The sequence below is a fragment of the Aotus nancymaae genome, unplaced genomic scaffold, assembly GCF_030222135.1.
Source record: "Aotus nancymaae isolate 86718 unplaced genomic scaffold, 86718_ANA_hifiasm-v0.15.2.pri h1tg000077l, whole genome shotgun sequence".
NCBI lineage: Eukaryota > Metazoa > Chordata > Mammalia > Primates > Aotidae > Aotus > Aotus nancymaae.
In genome coordinates this window covers 11646324-11668951 of record NW_026988492.1, presented here as the reverse complement: position 1 = coordinate 11668951, position 22628 = coordinate 11646324, and the positions used below count along the sequence as shown (strand labels likewise).

The 22628-nt window shown below is 38.9% G+C and overlaps 1 protein-coding gene and 2 pseudogenes across 1 annotated transcript in view; 1 reads left to right on the top strand and 2 right to left on the bottom strand.

Annotated features, from left to right (window-relative positions):
• Nucleotides 1–9081: 9081 nt before the first annotated feature.
• LOC105715753 (nuclear receptor subfamily 5 group A member 2-like) lies at nt 9082–10482 on the top strand (annotated as a pseudogene).
• A 2163-nt stretch (nt 10483–12645) lies between these two features.
• CUNH10orf67 (chromosome unknown C10orf67 homolog) overlaps nt 12646–22628 on the bottom strand; it is a 164054-nt gene continuing 154071 nt past the window's right edge. The window contains 2 exon segments of the mRNA XM_064368442.1: nt 12646–12740; nt 22544–22604. Of these exon segments, the coding sequence (XP_064224512.1) occupies nt 12646–12740; nt 22544–22604 (156 nt within the window).
• Nucleotides 20187–20292, bottom strand: LOC135271407 (U4 spliceosomal RNA; annotated as a pseudogene).

The following is a 22628-nucleotide window of genomic DNA, read 5'->3' as shown; positions in this document are numbered from 1 at the left end:
AAAAAGTGGCTATTAATATGTAATTCTGAATAACAAGGTAGCAATTTTTGCAGAAATGGTGAAGAACGCAGAGAGACCTCCTGAGGCCCACCTTACCTTCTGAGACCTCCACAAATCCTAGGGTGTCTTTTACAGAATGTGCTAGTTATTGAGTGACTGTCTTAGAACATAAGTTCCAGTCACTAAGAAAAATTTCTGTATGTTCAGTGCCTTGCCTAGGGCTTTGCTTAGGTATTCATAAAGACTGTGGAACGAATGAGTGAATGAATTAACGAAGAGAAGCATCATTACAAAAAATGAGCAACCTTCCCTTTATCGGTAAATATTTGTGATCATTTTAAATGTAGTTAACACTTTTAAAAGTGACATCGGCTTTCCAGTAAAGGAAGTTCACAGCAATTAAATTGTGAAAAACATGAATATATCCAATGGTTTTTTTTTTTATGTGATAGTCCCTAAATTATTTTCAAAATGTTGTCTTCTGACTTCAATGAACTTAACAGAAGGCTAAGTAGTGTGTTCCACTTGTTATCCACAACCTTTGCAGTTCCTTCTCATGTTGACTCTGGTTTTGGTCATGTGACTTGCTTTGGCTAATGGGACAAGAGCAAATGTGGCCCCAGCAGAGACTTGAACAATCCTTGTGCATTGGAGCCCATCTCTCCTGCTGCTCTGGAGAACCCTGAGACCTCCATGAAAGCGAGCCTGGCTTAGCCTACTTGATTATGAGAGACATCAGGTCTGGTTACCCCTGTTACCCCAGCAGACAGCCAGCATAAAGCCATCAATGACCAGCTGAACAAAGTAGCTCAGTGAGACCAGGCAGAAGACCCACCACCTAGACGAAGGCATGTGTGTAGGCACAGGTGCAGGGAACAGCATGAAACAGCAGGGAACTGCAAGTCATTTGTGACCACTAGGTTAGAGAGCTCACATAAGGGAGAGGCAGGGGTTATGAATGGTCTTGTAGGCTAAACTGAAGAAGTTGATTTTATCTTGAAAGCCACAGAGATCTGCTGAAGGATTCAACAGGGGAATAGCAAAGTGTGAAAAAGTGAAGCAAAATATGAAATTTTTAGCAACCTCAACATTTAAGACACAGAGCAGGAGCAGAATTGAGCAACCAGGGGAGACTGAGAAGGGCGCTCTGAGAAGGAAGAGGAGGAGAACCAGGACAGGCTGGTGTCTTAGAAGTCAAGAGGGAAGCTTTTCGAGGATTAAGGTGAAGGATACAACGTTTCAGTTATGTGAGACAAATTCTGAACATCTAATGTACAGCAGAGTAACTATAGTTAACAATACTGTATTGTATTCTTGAAATTTGCTAAAAGGGTAGGTAGCTCTGAAGTGTTCTCTTCACAAAAGGAGGAGGAGGAACAGGAGGAGGATGAAGGAAGAAGTGACGGAGAGGAAGAAAATGGTGAAATGATAAATATGTCAATTAGCTTGATTGTGATGATCATTTCACTTAAGGGTATATAATTTTTATTTGTCAATTATATTTTTATTTTTTTATTATTATACTTTAAGTTCCAGGGTACATGTGCAGAACGTGCAGGTTTGTTACATAGGTATACATGTGCCATGGTGGTCTGCTGCACCCATCAACCCGTCATCTATATTAGGTGTGTCTCCTAATGCTATCCCTCCCCTAGCCACCACCTGATGGGCTCCCTGTGTCCATATGTTCTCATTGTTCAACTCCCACTTATGAGTGAGAACATGCGGTGTTTGGTTTTCTGTTCCTGTGTTAGTTTGCTGAGACTGATGGTTTCCAGCTTCATCCATGTCCCTGCAAAGGACATGAACTCATCCTTTTTTATGGCTGCATAGTATTCCATAGTATATATGTGCCACATTTTCTTTATCCAGTCTATCAAAAGGCATTTCAGTTGGTTCCAAGTCTTTGCTATTGTGAATAGTGCTGCAGTAAACATACGTGTGCATGTGCCTTTATAGTAGAATGATTTATAATCCTTTGGGTATATACCCAGTAATGGGATTACTGAGTCAAATGGTATTCTGGTTGTAGATCCTTGAGGAGTCACCACACTATCTTCCACAATGACTGAACTAATTTACACTCCCACCAACAGTATAAAAGCGTTCCTATTTCTCCACATCCTCTCCAGCATCTGTTGTCTCCTGACTTTCTAAAGATCACCATTCTAACTGATGTGAGATGGTATCTCATTGTGGTTTTGATTTGCATTTCTCTAATGACCAGTGATGATGAGCTTTTTTTTCATGTTTGTTGGCCTGTCAATTATATTTCAATAATGCTACTTGAAAAAAACTAAAAAAACAAACCAGGCACAGTGGCTCAGGCCTGTAATCTCAGCACTTTGGAAGGCCAAGGTGTGTGGATCACTGGAGCTCAGGAGTTTGAGACCAGCCTGGGCAACATGGCAAAAACCCTGTCACTCCAAAAAATATAAAAACTCGCTGAGCATGGTGGCACATGCCTGTAGTCCCAGCTACTTGGGAGGCTGAAGTGGGAGGATCGCTTTAGCCTAGGAGGTGGAGGTTGCAGTGAGTAAAGATTGTGGCACTGCACTCCAGCTTGGGCAATAGAGCCAGACCTTATCAAAAAAAAAAAAAAAAAAAAAAGAAAAGAAAAGAAAAAATGGAATTAAGGAATGCTTAGCAGTAACAAAATCCTGGGGTGAGGTCAAGTGGGATGTGGACTGGAAATTGTATTTGGCATTTGCTGGATTCTGGTGACCTGGTGGATGGCAATGCCAGAGAGCGGTGAAGGCAGGAGAAAGGTGGAGGAAACTGGAGCCGGAGAAAGGGAGAAAGCAGGTTCTGATTTCTCTCAGGAGGGTTCACATCAAAGGGAAGGAGGAGCAGAGGGCAGCCGATTGCAGAGGAAGCGAAGGAGAGAGTAAGAAAAAGAGGCATGGGCACGCTTATAGGAAGAGAGTACTGGGGCGCGGTGGTGTTCTGCAGGACAAATAGGGATATTGTGAGGCCATAACCTAAGTTCATGAAATCAGGAGCCTAAACAGAGTTAATTTCACACTCAATTTTTTTTCAGTCTTGCCCTCTCACCCAGCCTGGGGTGTAGTGGTATGATCTCAACTCACTGCAATCTCCACCACCTGGGTTCAAGTGATCCTCCCACCTCAGCCTCCCAAGTAGCTGGGACAACAGACACCTGCCACCACTCCCGGCTAATTTTTGTATTTTTGGTAGAGACAGGGTTTCGCCATGTTGACCAGGCTGGTCTCAAACTCCTGGCCTCAAGTGATCCACCCACTTTAGTCTCCCAAAGTGCTGGGATTATAGATGTGAGCCACCACGCCTGGCCTCAGACTCAGTTTTATCAAACATGTACAGATCACTTGCTAACTTCCAGGAAAGTGGCAGGCATATTTATACACAAGCCTTGTCCCATTTGATTCCTTAATGCTAGAACATAGGTCGAAGCTTGAAAGAGGTAGCTTTCTAACTGATCAGGGGAATATATCTCTTGCATGGTGGGCACTGAATGGCAGAACTCCTTACCCTAAGTCTTAATACAGACTGAAAACATACGCCACTGAACACAACTGGAATAGCGCGTATCCAGCTTATTTAATGTGATGGTACGGAAGTTATTAAATTGCTACCTTGTATTTTCTTTCTAGGGCTGCCATTACAAAGTAGCACAAACTGGGTGGCTGAAACCAACAGAAATGAATTTTACAGTTCTGGAGGCTAAAAGTTCAAAATCGAGGTGTCTAAAATCGGTAAGGCCATGCTCCCTGTGAGAGCCTGGGTGGAATCCTTCCTTGCCTCCTCCTAGCTTCAGGCCATAGCCATCAATCCTTGTCATTCCTGGGCTTGTGGTTGCATCACTCCAATCTCTGTCATCGCATGGTGTCTCTCTGTGTGTCTCTGTCTTCACAGTATCTTCCTCTTATGATACCAGTTATACCGAATTGAGTCTCCCTGGAAGACCACTGCTTAATAACATCTGCAGAGACTCTATTTTTAAATAAGATTACATTCACAGGAGCCTGGAGTTAAAGTCTCAACGTATTTTTATGAGGCAGGGTGTGTGTGTGTGGGGGGGTGATCACAATTCAACCGTAACCTATGGTTTTCCAGAAAAGGCAACTTATTGTCTAGGTCACAGACAGGATACACAAGGAAAAGACTTTATGAAGATGCAACAGAGACTTTAAAAAAATGACATACTTAATGTATGTTTTCGATACATGGGATAACAATAACTGTGCAGTTGTTTACAAAGGGAAAGTGTTCTTAAAATAGATAAAATAAGGTGGAAATCAAATGACGCTGCTTTCATCCGGAACATGAAGAGAACTGAATTGAACACGTAGGATATTTTTGGTGGGGGAAGAAGACAGAACAATGGTAGAGCGAGTTCATGACTTAGGACTCCATATGGGCCTGTTAGATAAAATTTAAAAAGAAAAACAAAAAGACATACTGGGAAAAACAAGGTAAACATGTCTCTGGTAATGAAATGTGAAGTAACAAGCCAGCCTGTTAGGAACTGAATTGTGTCTCCCCCAAAGATGCTGAAGTCCTAACCTCCAGTACCTATAAATGTGAGCCTATTTAGAAATAGGATCTTTGCAGATGATCAAGTTAAGATGAGGTCATTAGGGTGGGCCTTAACCTATTATGTCTGTGTCCTTATAAAAGGAAGACATTTGAATACAGAGACGTAGGTAGAGGGAAAGCAGTGTGAAGACACAGGGAGAATGTCATCTACAAGTAAAGAACACTCAGGGCTACCAGAAGCTAGAGACGGTCAGGGGACGATTCTCCCCCACAGTCCTCAGAATAAACCAACCTTACCTTGATTTCAGACTTCCAGCCTCTAGAACTGTGAGAATATTAATTTCTGTGGTTTAAGCCACCTGGTTTGTGGTTATTTGTTATGGCAGCCTTAGCAAAGGAATACATAGCCCAAACCACAGGTCTCTTGTTTCAGCTGCAGAAACTCATCCTGATGGTCAAGAATAAAGCTCGTGGGCCAGGCACGGTGGCTCACGCCTGTAATCCCAGCACTATGGGAGGCCGAGGCGGGTGGATCACGAGGTCAAGAGGTCAAGAGATCGAGACTATCCTCGTCAACAAGGTGAAACCTCGTTTCTACTAAAAATACAAAAATTAGCTGGGCATGGTGGTGCACGCCTGTAGTCCCAGGTACTTGGGAGGCTGAGGCAGGAGAATTGTTTGAACCCAGGAGGCGGAGGTTGCAGTGAGTTGAGATCGCACCATTGCACTCCAGCCTGGGTAACAAGAGCGAAACTCCACCTCAAAAAATAAATAAATAAATAAATAAGAATAAAGCTCGTATTTGGTAATGGAAGCTAAATGTGCTTCATGCTGGGTGGAAGAACAAATTCACTAATTCATTTCTAGAAGGCAGAAGCTTTAATGAAAGGAAGCTGAAAAACAACAACAGCAGCAGTTTTTAACCTGGGCTATGGCATTGTAGGAAGCTAGGAGCCTAGGAAGGTTAGAGGGCACAAACTCACTTCGTGCAGAGAACTGAGCGAAACCACCTGCTGGCTTGGGGTCTTCAGGGCCCTTCATGTCATGCAAAGTAGGTGCCCCCAAACTTATAAGAACTGGCTGTAAACTGGGAGTGAGAGAGGTACAAGAAGCAGTCACAGAACCATGCTCAGGAAATTCTGTATTCAGAGAGATTAAAAACTTGAGCATGCAAAGCTAAGTTCCAAAATAAACAAAGGACAGAATGCTAGGCAAGACAAAGTCAAGAGAAGCAGAACATGAATTCACTCCAGGTAAATTTAAGTGGATGAAACAGTCTGACAAAGATTTTAAAATTTATGTTTAGTATGTTCAAAGAATTCATGCTTAATGATAATTATCATTAAAAAAAGAAAAATAAGTTATGATACAAGATAGGCCAGAACAAAACAAGAACAGTGGCTTTGAAAAAGAATCAATTAACATTTTTGGAAACAAAGGAGTCACTAAAATGAAACACTAAAACATGGGATAAACTGGCATAGCTGAAGAGAGAATTAGAAAGTTGGAAGGTACTATTGAAGAATTCACCCACATGCACAACAACAACAAGAAAAACTAGAAAATGTAGATTAGAGGCATGGAGAATAGATTGAGAGGTGCTTCAGAAGAAATAAGCATAGAAAATGTACAAGCAATATTTGAAAAGGTAGTAACTGAGAAATTTATAGAAGTGAAGAAATACATGAATCATCAGATCCAAATTTTACTGTGAATATTGATAAATACATGATTGAATACAATGAATATCATAAAGAAAACATTAAATAACTACAAATGATCAAAAAATTGACACCAGACTTCTTATAACCCTAAGTAGGGGCTCAAAGGTGATGATACAATAAGAAAATGTAAAGGAAAGAATGACTGCAAACCTAGAATTTCATGCCTTGCTAAATTACTATCAAGAGTGAGGTAAAAATTAAAGCAAACAAAATTTACCAGCAATAGGCCTGCACAGAGCAAATTATTGAAGTAAAGATACTTCTAAACATACACATATACTAAAACATACATATATATAAACATACACACTAAAAGAAAAGAAACACAACTTTTAGCTTTCAAATCAGCATGGGGGAAACAAAATACAGAAAATGTTATCGATCTAAAGGAAAGCAAGAAGGAATAGAAAGCAAAGCAAAATATCAGAAAATACAAAGATAAGGTAATAGAAATAAGTCCAAATGTATCAATAATCACAATTGTAAACAACAAACTCACCTGTTAGAAAGTAGGTATTATCAAAGAGAACTAAAAAGAAAAAAGGTACCATTTTAAGTTGCTTAAAAAAGAAAAATCCAATATAATCATAAAAATATTGAAAAAGTAAAAAAAGATACAATGCAAATATTACTAATATGAAAGCTATTATAATGTTATTGATATAAGATACAATAGAATTTAAGACCTCAAAGAATTATCAGGGTTAAAGAGGCCAGTGCATGCAAAAATCTACAAAGAAAAATGTATAAATTAGGAAGCATTTAACATAGATTTAAAACGCATAACAAAAAACGGACAGAATTACTAAGAGAAACTGATCAATCTTCAGTCGTAGTGAGATATTGTTATATTCCTCTTTCAGAAAGCATAAGAGATTAGGCATACAATAAATTAGAAGAATATCGGATGTCTGAACTACCAAATTAGTAAGATGAGCTAATGGAAAGGTTACAAGGAAATTAGGAGTCATTAATTAAAGTTAAAGCAAACTGAAAAAAGCATATTTAAAAATCTCATGTTTGAAAGAGATAAACATGATGTAGCCTGGCATGGTGGTGCATGCCTGTGGTCCCAGCTACTTGGGAGGCCGAGGCAGGGGAATCACTTGAACCGGGAGGCGGAGGTTGCATGGAGTCAAGATTGCGTCACTGCACTCCAGTCTGGCGACAGAGCAAGACACCGTCTCAAAAAATAAACAAACAAAAAAGAGACAATCATGATGGAATAAAATAGTTAGAGTCAAGCAACAGTTAAAGTACTGTCAAAAGTTATGGAATACAACTAAAACATTTTTAGAGTTGTAAATGCATTTATTAATATATAATAAAAATGAAAAAGATGAGTAAGCTAGAGGAAAAAACAGAAATATCTTTTAAAAATAGAAGAAAATAGTAGAGAAACACATAAATCTGACAACCAAAAATAGTAGAGCAAATTAATAAACTAAAAATTAGTACTTTAAAACAGACTAAAAATCATAGAATAGTTCGACAGAATTAAGGACAAACACATGGTAAATATATACAACAACATCAGGTGGAGGCTGAGTGCAGTGGCTCACGCCTAGAATCCCAGCACTTTGGGAGGCTGAGGTGGGTGCATCACCTGATGTCAGGAGTTCGAGACCAGCCTGGACAACACGGCGAAACACCGTCTCTACTAAAAATACAAAAATTAGCCAGGCATGGTGGCACGCACGTGTAATCCCAGGTACTCAGGAGGCTGAGGCCAGAGAGTCATTTGAACCTGGGAGGTGGAGGTTGCAGTGAGCTGAGATCGCACAATTGCATTCCAGCCTAGGTGACAGAGCAAGACTCAGTCTCAAAAAAGAGTAAACATCTGGGGCAGAAAAGGGGCATAATTACAGATATTTTTATATGAATAGGAGAATACAACGAACAAGTTTATTTCAATGTATTTGAAAACCTAGATCAAATGGATTGTTTAAAAAAAAGTCACTGCAATTGACTCAATAAAAAATAGAACAGCTATTAAAGTAAATTTGCATTAGAAAATCTCTCCCACCTTCACAAAGGACACTGGGTCCAGTTTGACAGATTTTTCACACCATCAAAGAAGAGATATCTATTTTATACTAACTTTAATTGTCTGAAAAAAGAGGTAGAAGAAGCGAATCTTTCCTACTGAGTTGAGTATAGCCTTTATATCCAAACTAGATGATGGGAATTCAGGGAAAAATTATAGGCCAAACTCAGAAAGCAAATTATAAATAAATTACCAGAAAATTAAAATTATCTATGAACATAAAAGTTAAGAAATATAAGTATAATTCAACATGAGAAAATTTATTAATATATTTCAACATTAACAATCAAAGGAGGAAGATCACAATAATTAGCTTAATAGGTAAAGGGGAAAACCAGGTATAACTTAGCCATCAATTTGTCATAAAAACTTTCAGCACCTGCTATAGAAGAGGACTTTAGTGACTTGAGAAAAATAGCTATGACAGACTTACAACATAGCATCATACTTCACGGTAACATTTTGGAAATTATCCTCTTAGAGAAACCAGAAAAGGGTGTCATTGACTGCTCTGTGGCAATACTGGAAATCCTAGCCAGTACATTAAGAAAGGAAAAAGATAAAAAGAAGTGCATATAAGAGACAAGTCTTGAGTCTCACTGGAAAGAAAGAGGTGGAGCGGGGGTCGGGGAAAAGGAGAGAAGCTTACCAGAAGTTGGCAGAGGGAGAGCAGAGAAATTGAGAATGCACAAGGCAGTTGAGCAGAGCTGTCCCCCGGCCCCACCACCGACTCACAGGCCTCCCGAGTTCTAGTCTCTGGTCTCCGCCACCAGTTACAATTTTCGCAGGGTGTCTCCATTTAAAATGGTGAATTACTCTTTTGATGAAGATCTGGAAGAGCTTTGTCCCGTATGTGGAGATAAAGTGTCTGGGTACCATTACGGGCTCCTCACCCGTGAAAGCTGCAAGGGATTTTTCAAGCGAACAGTCCAAAATAATAAAAGGTACACATGTATAGAAAACCAGAACTGCCAAATTGACAAAACACAGAGAAAGCATTGTCCTTACTGTCATTTTCAAAATGTCTAAGTGTTGGAATGAAGCTAGAAGCTGTAAGGGCCGACCAAATGCATGGAGGAAGGAGTAAGTTTGGGCCAATGTCCAAGAGAGACAGGGCCCTGAAGCAACAGAAAAAAAGCCCTCATCTGAGCCAACGGACTTAAGCTAGAAGCCATGTCTCAGGTGATCCAAGCTATGCCCTCTGACCTGACCATTTCCTCTGCAATTCAAAACACCCGTTCTGCCTCCAAAGGCCTACCTCTGAACCATGCTGTCTTGCCTCCTATAGACTAGACAGAACTTCCTTTGTAACATCCCCCATTAGCATGACAATGCCCCCTCAGGGCAGCCTGCAAGGTTACCAAACGTATGGCCACTTTCCTAGCTGGGCCATCAAGTCTGAGTACCCAGACCCCTATACTAGCTCACTCGAGTCCATAATGGGCTATTTGTATATGGATAGTTACCAGATAAGCTCTTCAGCAAGCATCCCACATCTGATACTGGAACTCTTGAAGTGTGAGCCAGATGAGCCTCAAGTCCAGGCTAAAATCATGGCCTATTTGTAGCAAAAGCAGGCTAACCAAAGCAAGCATGAAAAGCTGAGCGCCTTTGGGTTTATGTGCAAAATGGCAGAAAAAACTCGTTCTCCATTGTTGAGTGGGCCAGGAGTAGTATCTTCTTCAGAGAACTTAAGGTTGATAACCAAATGAAGCTGCTTCAGAACTGCTGGAGTGAGCTCTTAATCCTCGACCGCATTTACTGACAAGTGGTACATGGAAAGGCAGGACCCATCTTCCCAGGACTATTCTACGATAGCATCACAAGCTGGGGCCACCCTCAACAACCTCATGAGTCACGCACGGGAGTTAGTGGCAAAACTTCATTCTCTCCAGTTTGATCAACGAGAGTTTGTATGTCTGAAATTCTTGGTGCTCTTTAGTTTAGATGTCAAAAACCTTGAAAACTTCCAGCTGGTAGAAGGTGTCCGGGAACAAGTCAATGCAGCCCTGCTGGACGACACAACGTGCAACTACCCGCAGCAGACAGAAATTTGGACAGCTACTTCTTGGACTACCTGAAATCTGGGCCATCAGCGCTCAGGCTGAAGAATACCTCTACTACAAGCACCTGAATGGGGATGTGCCCTATAATAGCCTTCTCATTGAAACGTTGCATGCAAAAAGAGCATAAGTTAGTTACAACCCCTTGGAGCTCTGCTTTCCAAGAGTGGGGAGTGGGGAAGGGGAATAAAAACAGGAAGAAAAAAGTACTCTGAACTGCTCCAAGCAACATTAATTAAAAACTTGGTTTAAAGACACCGAATTTAAAAAGGCATAATAATCAAATACTTAACAGCAAATAAATGATGTATCAGCATATTTGTATTGCAAACTGTGAATCAAAGGCTTCACATCCCCAGAGGATTCCATATACAAGACATTGAAATGGAGTGGATTGAACTCACTGACGGATACCAATATGGTCAGAATAAAAATGGACAGAACGATTCCTGTATATTTAAACTGATCTCCACGATGAAGAAATTTAGGAACTAATCTTATTAATTAGGCTTATACAGTGGGGGATTTGAGCTTACAGGATTCCTCCACCGTAAAGCTGAACTGAAACAGTTGAACCTACAATAGCCCCTCCCTCTTCCTTTGAAGGCCCCAGCACCTCTGCCCTGTGGTCACCGAATCTGTACTAAGGACCCGTGTTTAGCCACACCCAGTAGTAGCGCCACCAAATCATGAACAGCCTAATGTTGAATGCCTGTGTCTTAGACCTGCAAACAGCTAATAAGAAATTCTATTAATATGTTAGCTTGCCATTTTAAATATGTTCTGAGGTTTGTTTTGTTATGTGTTCATGATGTTAAGAAAATGCAGGCAGTATCCCTCTTCTATCTTACATAAGTGTTAATTAATAGTAAGGGAAATGACTACAAACTTTTAAAGCAAGTGCTCCATAGATAAAGCAACTTAGACCTGATTTCTGCTATTGCTGCTGAAATGTGGCTTTGCCATTGTTGGATTTCATAAAAAAATTTCTGCAAGGAAGTCTTGTTAGGATACATCAGTCTTTTTCATCCTCCAAGTTTGTAGTTCATTTAAAAATAAAACATTAAACATATTTGGCTAGGATGTCAAATAGTCACAGTTCTAAGTCGTTGGAAACAAAATTGATGCATGTTAATCTATGCAAAGAGAAAGAAAAGGATGAGGTGATGTATTGACACAAGGTTTATTCTTACTGCAAGTGAACATCCTCAAAACTTGGGATGGAAACGGTGATTTTCATATGTGGCTGGAAAGATATTAAAGTAATTCAAATCTTCCCCAAAGGGGAAAGGAAGAGAGTGATACTGACCTTTCTAAGTCATAGACCAAAGTCCGCTGTAGAACAAATATTGGAGGACAAAGAATCACAAATTCTCCAAACGACTATTATCAGTATTATTAACATACGATGCCACAGGTATGAAAGTCTTGCCTTATTTCACAATTCTAAAAGGTAGCTGTGCAGATGTGGATCAACATTTGTTTAAAATAAAGTATTAATACTTTAAATCAAATAAAATATAGGGTTTACATTCTTTAGGTCCTGAGGGGCAGGGGGATCTGTGATATAACAAAATAGCAAAAACAGTTATTTCCTTAATGTTATTTTTCTGATTGGTAATTATTTTTAACAGTACTTAATTATTCTGTGTCGTGAGACACTAAAATCAAAAACGGGAATCTCATTTAGACTTTAATTTTTTTGAGATTATCGGCGGCACAATCCCTTGTAGAAACTGTAAAAAATAAAAGTATCTCCTAGTCTTTTAATTTTTTCATAAATGTTTCTGGCTTTTGATAGTGTATTTATATTGTATATCATTTCAACTATAGACAATATGATGCTAAATTATTGTTTCTTGGTTTCACCTTTGTATAAGATATAGCCAAGACTGAAGAAACCAAATATATGTGTTTACTGTAGCATGTTTTCAAGTTAGTGGAACTTAGTTCAGGGACATAGAAGAGTCTTAATGAATTAAAATCATTCACTTGATTAAATGTCTGTAAATCTTCATAATTCCTACTGTAGTTTATTTAATATCTATTGTAAATTATGTGACTTGTAGCTTCCTCTGTTTTTCAAGTAAACAACAAGGTGGAATCCTACCTGGTTTTCCTTTCCAAGCATTGTAAGTTGTATATCAAAGATATTAGTTATTATTTCTGTGCGTACAATGAGGATTATTTTACTACTTTTATTAATCACCTCTAACTACTCGTCCACAAGAAGGGTACACATTAACTAAGCCGGGCTTCGACTTATGCACAGTCTCAGCCACCCGTGTTATCTTCATGGCTCAAAGGACAAGGCAACATCAGAGCTCATACCCAAAGCATTACAGAGAACAGCAGCAGCATCGCCCTCTCCAGCTGAAAGCAACTTGGCTAGAAGACACACGGAGAGGAGTGGTATCGTCAACAGTTGATGAAACAGTTCCATCATGCATGTGTAACGTGGGTGGAGACAATTATGAGATTTGACTCTATTTGGAGGGTCTTTAACATTGCCAAAAAATCAGATACGTTGATTTTTATTTTATATTTCATTTAAGAGGCAGGATCTTGATCTCACATGTTACCCAGGCTGGCCTCGAACTCTTGGGCTCAAGCATTCCTCCCGCCTCAGCCTTCCCAATAGCTGGGTCTATGGGTGCATGCCAGCATGCCTGGCTACATTGACTCTTAAAATCTGTGTTTTCTTATTTTAAAGATACAGTACTCCCCACTGAAAATCAAACCTTAAAAATGTCACATATTGGCATGTTGTTAACCTGGTAGATCAAATCATGAGAATGGTTAGAAAGATCGGCAACACAGAGGGTGACATCCACAGTGCTGGTCACACCAATGACAGGAGCTGATAAGCTAAAATGCATCACAGCCAGCGTCTGTTCACCTAAGGTTGACAAGTAAAGCTTCTCTAATGTTGATTGTTAGCTGATTTGGAACCTGACATTTACTTAGCAACTGCCTTATCAATTACAGGACTTATTGGTAAAAGCAGACTCAAATGTAAAGGTTTTTGGCTTAACTTGGTTTATTATAGTTGGTCTATGTTTGTAAACAATTTGTAATGTCTGAATTTGTATCACAGATCTGAAGCTGCCTTGGACTTGAATCCATGCAATGTTTCGAGTGTGAAGTCAGTTACTTGTTGATGTTTTCTTACTGTATCAATGAAATACATATTGTCATGTCAGTTCTTGCCAGGAATTTCTCAACAAAACGGAATTTTTTTTCAGTATTTCAATAAATGTTGATAGGCCCACCCTGATACTTTTTCAAAGTTAAAAAAAGTCATCTTTCCAATTATAGATGATGTGATTGTCCAAATATAAAAAAGAGACTTTTCAGACAAGCTGTAAGACCCATAGGCTTCAGCAAGTTCATTAAACATAAGATCAAAAGCATAAAAACAGTCAACAGTAATAGACACTTAGAATGATCATAGAAAAATGATTCCTTTCATAATAGCAACAAAAGTATAATTTACTTATATCTATGAGTGACTCAGGAATAAATCCAATAAAAGACATGTACAACCTTCATGAAGACAGTGTAAAACATAATTTTAAAAGATATAGGAGGCTCCAATTCAATGGCAAGTTGTAAAGTATTCACAGCTGAAAGGATTCAATACCATAAAAATGTTAATTCTCCCAAATCAATCTCTATATCAAAATACCAACAGTCTTTCCATGGGACTTGAGTAGAAAATAGTAGAAAAGAGAAGTAGGTAAACTGCACAGAATGAAAAGCCTAGGAAAAGTTCCTACTGACGAGGAGGCTTGGCATATGTCAGAGGTAGCATTACAAATGGGGAGGGGGCAGGAAAGGGAGGATAAATGACAATATGATAATTGGCTATTCTATTGGAACAAAAAAGACTCCAAAATTATATCCTCTACAAAAATTAATTCTAGTGCTTTAAAAGTCTTAAGTATGAAAATCAAATTGGTAATATTTTTAGAAGACAATGTGGGATTGTCTCTATAAACTTAGAGGAGGAAATTTTTTCTAGGAAAGGTAATAAAAGAACAATTCATAAATTAAAATATTAAAAATATTAATACATAAAAACTTTTTAAAAATTTGATTCAACTAGACATCAAAAGCAAGGTTAAAAGAGACGCCATAGACAGGAAGAAGATATTTGTGAAGAGTGAAACTAATAAAGAGATAGTGTGCAGAATATATAGACTCCAATAACCGAAAAGTCATCTACTTTTAGCACCAAGCAATTCATAGAAGAAGGAAACTAAAATGGTCAATAAATATATAAAAATCATTCTTATCAATCATCAGGGAATTTCAAATGAAAGAATAAAATGCAATTTCACACCCATCAAATCAGCAAAAATTAAAAACATGGCAACTCCAAATGTTAGTAGGAAAATAGAACAGTACGAACTCATAACCTACTGATATGTGTGTAAATTAGTGTCACCATTTACCAGCACAATCTGACACGATCTAGTGAAGTTACTAGAACTTAGCAGTTCCTCTTCTAGGTATTTAGTGAACCTCTTGTACATGTACACTATGAGAAATAGCAGCTATTTCTGAATCTAACAAATTGAAAATCTTCTGAAATTTCCATCAACAGCAGAATACAACAGGTAAAATAAATGAACTCAAGCTACATATAGCAAAATACTGTAAATAAATTTCAAAAACATTTATAGGTAAAAATTAAGGACACATACATTCCACCATCATGTATATAATGCTTGAAAAGATGCCAAATGCTATAAATTGTTTGTACGTGTGTGTGTGTGTGTGTGTGTGTGTGTGTGCAGTGATATAAAATATGTATGATTGACAAAGTCTAAAATGAAGGCAGTGGTTACCTCTGGGGAGGGAAGACGGGAATTATATCAACTTAATCTTCACTGTCTTATGTTTATGACTCAAACATGCCAAAATCTAATAGAGTCATGTGGTGTTCAACATATAATTCTCAGTATTCCCTGAATATCTGAAATATTTCATAATAAAAAAGTTTCTACATTAACTGTGTCTACGAATAAAATTATTTCATCTTTTTTGGATCAACTCTAGCTTACATTTGTGTAGAATTTAATAATTGCTCCCCGTAACATACTTTTTTCCCATGTGATTGTTTATTTGAAGATGGGGAATTTGATTAAAGAAGTTGAAGAAGTCAGGAATGTGATAAGCTGAAGACTGAAACCCAGTGACATTCGTAGACACCAACACTTAATAAATACCGCTTTTCTGATCTCAGTTTATTCCCTAAATTTCCAAACTGGGAGTTCCTGCAGTTGAAAGGAATATTAATATGGTACCTTTCATATACAAAGATGTCATGTCAAATTCAGTTAAGGGTACGTTCGATAAGCCCATGGATTTGCATGAATCCACGTATAATATCCTGTAACACTTTGCCAGCAGACTAGTTCCTAAATTAAAAAGTTGATACCCACTCGTTTCTGCACTAATTAAACCCTTTCTCAATATTTTGTTACTATCATAATGGGTTATGTGGTTTATAATGCCCCTTAAATGACCACAATATCAGTCTGCAACTAGGCAGCAAGTTTTGGGATGAAATTATTGTCACAGGGTAGAGAGGCTGCTGGAATCCAACTCATGGCCGAACTGAACTAACAACACACACCAGAAGCATTCTTGTCTCCTGCCTTAGAGAGTGCTAAGCACCAGGTGTGGGTGCGATAAGGAATGTGCTTAGTGGTGTTTATTAAATGACATATTGTTTATGTATACTTAAAAACATCACTAGACTGAGGCCAGGTGTGGTGGCTCACACCTATAATCCCAGCACTTTGGGAGGCTGAGGCGGGTGGATCACGAGATCTGAATTGAGACCACCCTGGGTAACACAGTGAAACCCGGTCTCTACTAACAATACAAAACATTAGCCAGGTGTGGTGGCACGTGCCTGTAGTCCCAGCTACTTGGGAGGCTGAGACAGGAGAATCACTTGAACCCAGGAGGCGGAGGTTGCAGTGAGCTAAGATCACACCACTGCACTCCAGCCCAGGTGACAGAGTTGAGACAGTCTCAAAAAAACAAAAATACGCTAGACTGAAATAAGACAGTCCATCAAATTAATAAAGGACATTTTAATATGTATTAGTCTAACCTTTTTTCTACTAAATTTTTATTATCTTGCAAATTCAAAGTAATTACCTGCCTATTTATTTCAAAGATTAACACTGTATTTTCAAAGCATATGGGTCACCTTCCCTTTTCATTTTTAACGTTTTTCAATAGCAATCTGACCTAAAGACAGAGCCTGAGTTAGAGAGAGCCTCTTACCTTTGTCATCACTTCTCTAATCCAGTTGGTCATCCTAACCATTTCTATACCACTGGGAATTCACTGTATTTGGGGAAAAAAAAACTGAGACAGGCTACCAATCTTCCAGGTTTTTGTTTGTTTTGAGACAGGGTCTTTGTTGCCCAGGCTGGAGTGCAGTGGCGTGATCGTGGCTCACTGCAGCCTCCACCTCCCTGGGCGCAGGTGATCTTCCCACCTCAGCTTCCCTAGTAGCTGGGACTACAGATGCATGTCACTACACCAGGCTAATTGTTTTTATTTTTTGTAGAAATGGGGGTTCTCCATGTTGCTAACGTGGGTCTCAAACTCCTGAGCTCAACAGATCCACCTGCCTTGGCCTCCCAAAGTATTGGGATTACAGGTGTGAGTCACCACTCCCAGTCCCAGGTTTTAATTTATTATCTAATATGCCAAATTTTATGCCTCAAGTATTAATAGAAAGTATCTCTAAATTAATGTATAAAAAGCAAGGGAAATTGCTAAGGAAAGGTAGTTGAGAATTAGCTCAAATCTCAAAGACAAAGATGCCATATACGACCTAGAAATATAAAATTTGAAGAATAGGTAACTGAGGGCAATAAGGGAAGTAGAAGAAAAGTTGGTGGCAGTGACATTAACATTTACAGACCCCTTAATACATTGTATTTAGTAAATCAGGTTAGTCCTGGTACTTAACTCACAATTCACTGATTAACTCCTTCTAACATATTTATGGCCATCAATTATATGTGAAATATATTGTTTGGATACACATTTTTATATTATAAAATATGCATGTGAAAAATGAATCTGGAAACCTTACCAAATTACATCAATTAGAGCGGACAGTCTAGAAACAATATTAAAACAATGCTAACACTTATGCCTGAAATTTCTTTTACTCTCTTATCTAACTTCCAATATCTTAGGTGATTTTAAAATTTCTTTTTGTATTTAAAACAACAGGGGCAACTGAACTTCACTGTCAAGGAATATTTATTTCTATAAATCGGTACAAAATATACTTATTAGAAATACTTTTTGGGTTCAAAGCTTCAAAGGGTAAAAAGAAAGATTTTAAATTATATCTGATATATTACGATCGTTCTGTTCTTTAAAACCCCTTTCAAATCACCCAGTGGATGTTTCTTCTCTAGAAGTCTCAGAGAATTAACAACACAATGTAATCTAGGTTTAAATTTGGGTTTCTCCTGTGGTTCAGATACTGATGTTTGAGCTTTCCTTTCCTGACAGGCCACTTAAAGAGTCACTGTTACTTTGAGGTTTTATCTATAAGATTCGTGTCTTTTGGGCTCATTAAGAACATTTCCAAAGATTGCAATGTCAACAGCACCTAATTACTGGACTGTGAGAAAGGTCTTCTTGAGTACATAAAATCTGTGGCAGTGCACAGTACACAATGGGCAGCTCAGATCCCAAATTTTATCACAAGTAAGTAGCAAACAAATTAATAATGTTACCTGTGCTCTCTTTGGATAATTACTACTGCATAAAAACCGCTTTGAAATGTTGCAGATAGTATTGTACCTCATTTTTCTATCCCCTTAGAGAAACAAGCATTTATTTGTCTCTTAAACTTTCTATGGTGCATGCACCACTCCACTTTCTTGTCCTCTTTAGAAGTTTTTGAACTCGCAACATAACAAAAAGTTGTTTTCAATCTGCCTACGAAGGACATATCACCTTATATGACATTGTTTTAAACTATATTTTGTATCGTTACTCTTTTCAAAATATATACTGTATGTTTTGACACTATTGCTAGATTTTATTTTTTACTTATGCCTGGTAGAAAATTATCTATTAAAGAAGCAAAGGAGGCTGGGCACAGTGGCTCATGCCTGTAATCACCAGCACTTTAAAAGGGTATGGCATGAGGATACCTTGAGCCCAGGAGTATCCTCATTGGGCAATATAGTGAGACCCTGTCTTTACAGAAAATAAAGAGGTCAGCTTGATGTGGTGGTGTGTGCCTGTAGTTCCAGCTACTCAGGAGGCTGAGGCAGGAGGATCACTTGGGCCCAGGAGTTTGAGACTGCAGTGAGCTATGACTGGACCACTGCACTCCAGCCTGGATGACAGAGCAATACCCCATCTCAAGAAAAAAAACTGCAGTAGAGATTAGCTGTTTTAATTTATTAGCCTACTGTTTAGGGAATCATGGCTCTCATGGATGAATTAAAATGTAGACTTGCAAGGTTTTAGCTTGGGATTATACTATGAACAGCTCAAGAGGAGAGGTAGAGAGAGGGATTAGCTAGGCATGTCACATATATGATCTCACCTCATCCTTATAACAAACCTGTGAGGTCGAGTTGCCATGGCTGTTTTACACAGCAGGGAGTACTGAGATGAAGGTACCAGTGAGTAAGTAGTCACTTGAGCTTGGGAGTAGTCTGTCAGCCTCAAAGCTCATGCTCGCTCTGTTACAACATGGATTTTCCCGCGGTGTTTTGTTGAAAATAGGGTATTTTCCATGTTGTCAAGCATGATTCTTGGGGCAGGTGAAAATAATTGAGTGGGGATTAGCACGAACCCTTAGCCCACACTGGATTTGAATCCAGCTCTTCCACCTATTTGCAATATAAACCTAGCAGTTTACAAATCTCTCTGTATTCAATGGTCTTATCTGTAAAACGGGGAAAGCAAGAGTACCTACCTCTTAGGGTTTTTGTGAAGATTAAAGTAAAAACGTGAAAAGCATTTAGAATATTATCTATGTCCACTGAATGCTAGCTATACGTAATTTTGCAACGTATTTTGTGGTGTGAAAGTATAGCCTAAGAAGCTGAATCTTTGATGCCAACACCGAGGATTCTGTAACAGAGAGGATAATATTTCCATAGGATATTTTACAGATTACTGTTATTATTCTATTTATGTATTTAAAAATGGAACGTATTACAACAGTAACTTTAAAGAGTTTGGTTTGGGATCTCTTACCAAATAGGTTATAGTAACCTCTTATGTTTTATGTACCTGTATTAGTCCATTCTCACACTGGTTTAAAGAACTACCTGAGACTGGCTAATTTATGAAGAAAAGAGGTTTAACGGACTCACAGTTTCACAGGCCTAACAGGAAGCATGGCTAGGAGGCTTCAGGAAACTTAAAATCATGACGGGAGGGGAAATAAAGATGTCTTACCATGGCAATGGGGGAGCGGGGGCGGGGGGGAGGGGGAGAGAGAGAGAGAGAGAGAGAGAGAGAGAGAGAGATGCCACACACTTTTAAACCATCAGATCTCATGAGAACTCACTCATTATCATGAGAACAGCAAGGGGAAAAACAGCCCCCATAATCCAATCACCTCCCACCAGGCCCCTTCTCCAATTCAACATGAGATTTGGGCAAGGACATAAATCCAAACCATATCAATACCTAATACCTCTGTAATAGGCATTTGTGAATTAGTGCTTGAAAGCATTAATAATGTATTAAACATTCTCCTGGGGTCTGAAGAGGGTACTCAACCTTGTAAAGTACTTTGGGAGCTTGGAATAACTTTTTTGGTGAAGATTAACAATAATCTTGGCTAATTTGACCCTTTAATTAGCAATAATTGCACCTCAGATAAACCTTATTGGCTACAATACTGCCACTGTGCAAAGCTATTTTGGCCCTTTATATGTCCAACATGAAAGCCATCTGCAAGGCATTCTCACTAAAGATCATGCTTTTTAAAGAGACGATTCATTTACTCCCCAAATTAGAAAATTAGTAATTCAGTTTTCTTGCTAATATTCATTTAGTTGTTTTTATTCAGTAAAAATAAAAAAATTATTTCTAGTAAATTTTGGATTGACTTGAACCAATTAATAAGAAACTTTTGTTAACTGCATTATTTCCCAACACTATCTTCAGAGGGAAGAACATTACATGTCAGAGCTGTATCTGAGGTTGAGTAGGAGGAAATGTCAGGGTGTGGCCACAGGCATCTGCTGTGAGCATTTTATCACATGCCTCCTTTACAGTGCTGATTAGTATTCAGAATGATGAGCCTTATGGCACACTGTAAAATTACGGATCATAAGGCACATTTATATTCAATTTTATTAGTAAGGCAAAAAAGAGAGCTAACAAATTTTAAGAGGATTTTCAGTAGACAGTGGCAATAACTCCACATTTTGCATTTTCAGAGTTTGGAAAAGGGAGTGACAGTGTTTGTTTCAGCGGGGCTGCCTTATGTGTCATGTGGCCATCAAAATTTGTGTTACTTCAAATGGACCTTTGCAAAGTGGTTTACGTGGCTAGGGAAAGTCAATTTTCAATGCAAAGTCCTCAACTGAATTTTTAGGGAATGGAATTTCTATGGTTAATTAAGCTCCCTAATTAAAATTGCAGGCCTTAAGTGAATGAATACAGAAGCAGAAAACCAAATATCGCGTGTTCTTACTTGTAAGAGCTAAACATTGGGTACGCAGGGACATAAAGATGGGAATAACAGACACCAGGTCTCCGAAAGGAGGGCAGGAGGAAGGCAAGGGTTGAAAAACCGCCTACGCCATACCATTTTCACTAATTTCGTGATGAGTTCCCTCAAAGCCCAAACCTCAGCATCCTGCGATATAGCCACACAGCAAATCTGCACATGTACCCCTGGAATCTAAAGTTAAAAAAATAAATTTCAAGGCAACTAAATTCATTAATCCACATGTTTACAATAAAATGTGAGTACATTAAAATGCTTTAGAAATCATTTCAGCCTGGGCAACATGGCAAAACTCCATCTCTAAAAAATACCAACCAATCAACCGACCAAATGAAAATCAGCTGGGCATGGTGGTAGGCACCTATGGTCGCAGCTACTCAGGAGGCTGAAACAGCCAGGTTGCCCAGGCTGGCCTAGAGCTCTTGGACTCAAGTGTCCCAAGTGCTAGGACTGCAGGTGTGAGGTATACGTAGGCCCAGCCTACTTTTCTTTTAATTATTAAGTTGGAAAAAAATAAGAATTCAACAGAAGCTTCAGGTTTGTTGGAAGTTTAAGAAAAGAAATGAGGCCAGGCGCGGTGGCTCAAGCCTGTAATCCCAGCACTTTGGGAGGCCTAGGCAGGTGGATCACGAGGTCAAGAGATCGAGACCATCCTGGCCAAAATGGGGAAACCCCATCTCTACTAAAAATACAAAAAAAGTTAGCTGGGCATGGTGGCGTGCACCTGTAGTCCCAGCTACCTGGGAGGCTGAGGCAGGAGAATTGCTTGAACCCAGGAGGCGGAGGTTGTAGTGAGCTGAGATCGCACCACTGCACTCCAGCCTGGTGCCTGGCGACAGATGGAGACTCTGTCTTAAAAAAAAAGAAAAGAAAAGAAAAAAAGAAATGAGATTCTAATGAAGGCAGTTTCTGGTTTTGAAGTATAACTAATTTTTTTTTTTTTTAATTTAAACACAGTTTCACTCTATCGCCCAGGATGGAGTACAGCAGCATGATCTTGGCTCACTGCAGCCTTGACCTCATCGGCTCAAGCAAACCCTCAGCCTCCTGAGTAGCTGAGACTACAGCTGCATGCCACCATGCCTGGCTAATTTTGTAATTGGAGAGATAGAGTCTTATATGTTGCCTAGGCTGATCTCAAACTCCTGGTTTCAAGTGATCCTCCCTCAGCCTCCCCAAGTGCTAGGATTATAGGTATGAGCCATTGCACCTGGCCTAGATTGATTTTCAATTAGCAGTGATCAGTAGTCAGAAGTATATATTAGTATTCTTTTATTCAGTTTATCTGTGCAATCATTTTATAAATTGGCTGAAAAGGTCATGCATTCACCCGGAATACCAAATATCTCAGGGTAAAAAAGAAAAGCAAAATTAATCTAGACTAAGTAGCCTTTCTGGTGTGAACCTCTTTTCCAACAATCAAGATTCTTACCTTTTGGTGAAAGTGGAGGGAATGCCTGATCACTGGCTCCATCCTCATGCTTACTGTCTATCTGTAAGTGAACCAAACATTTTCA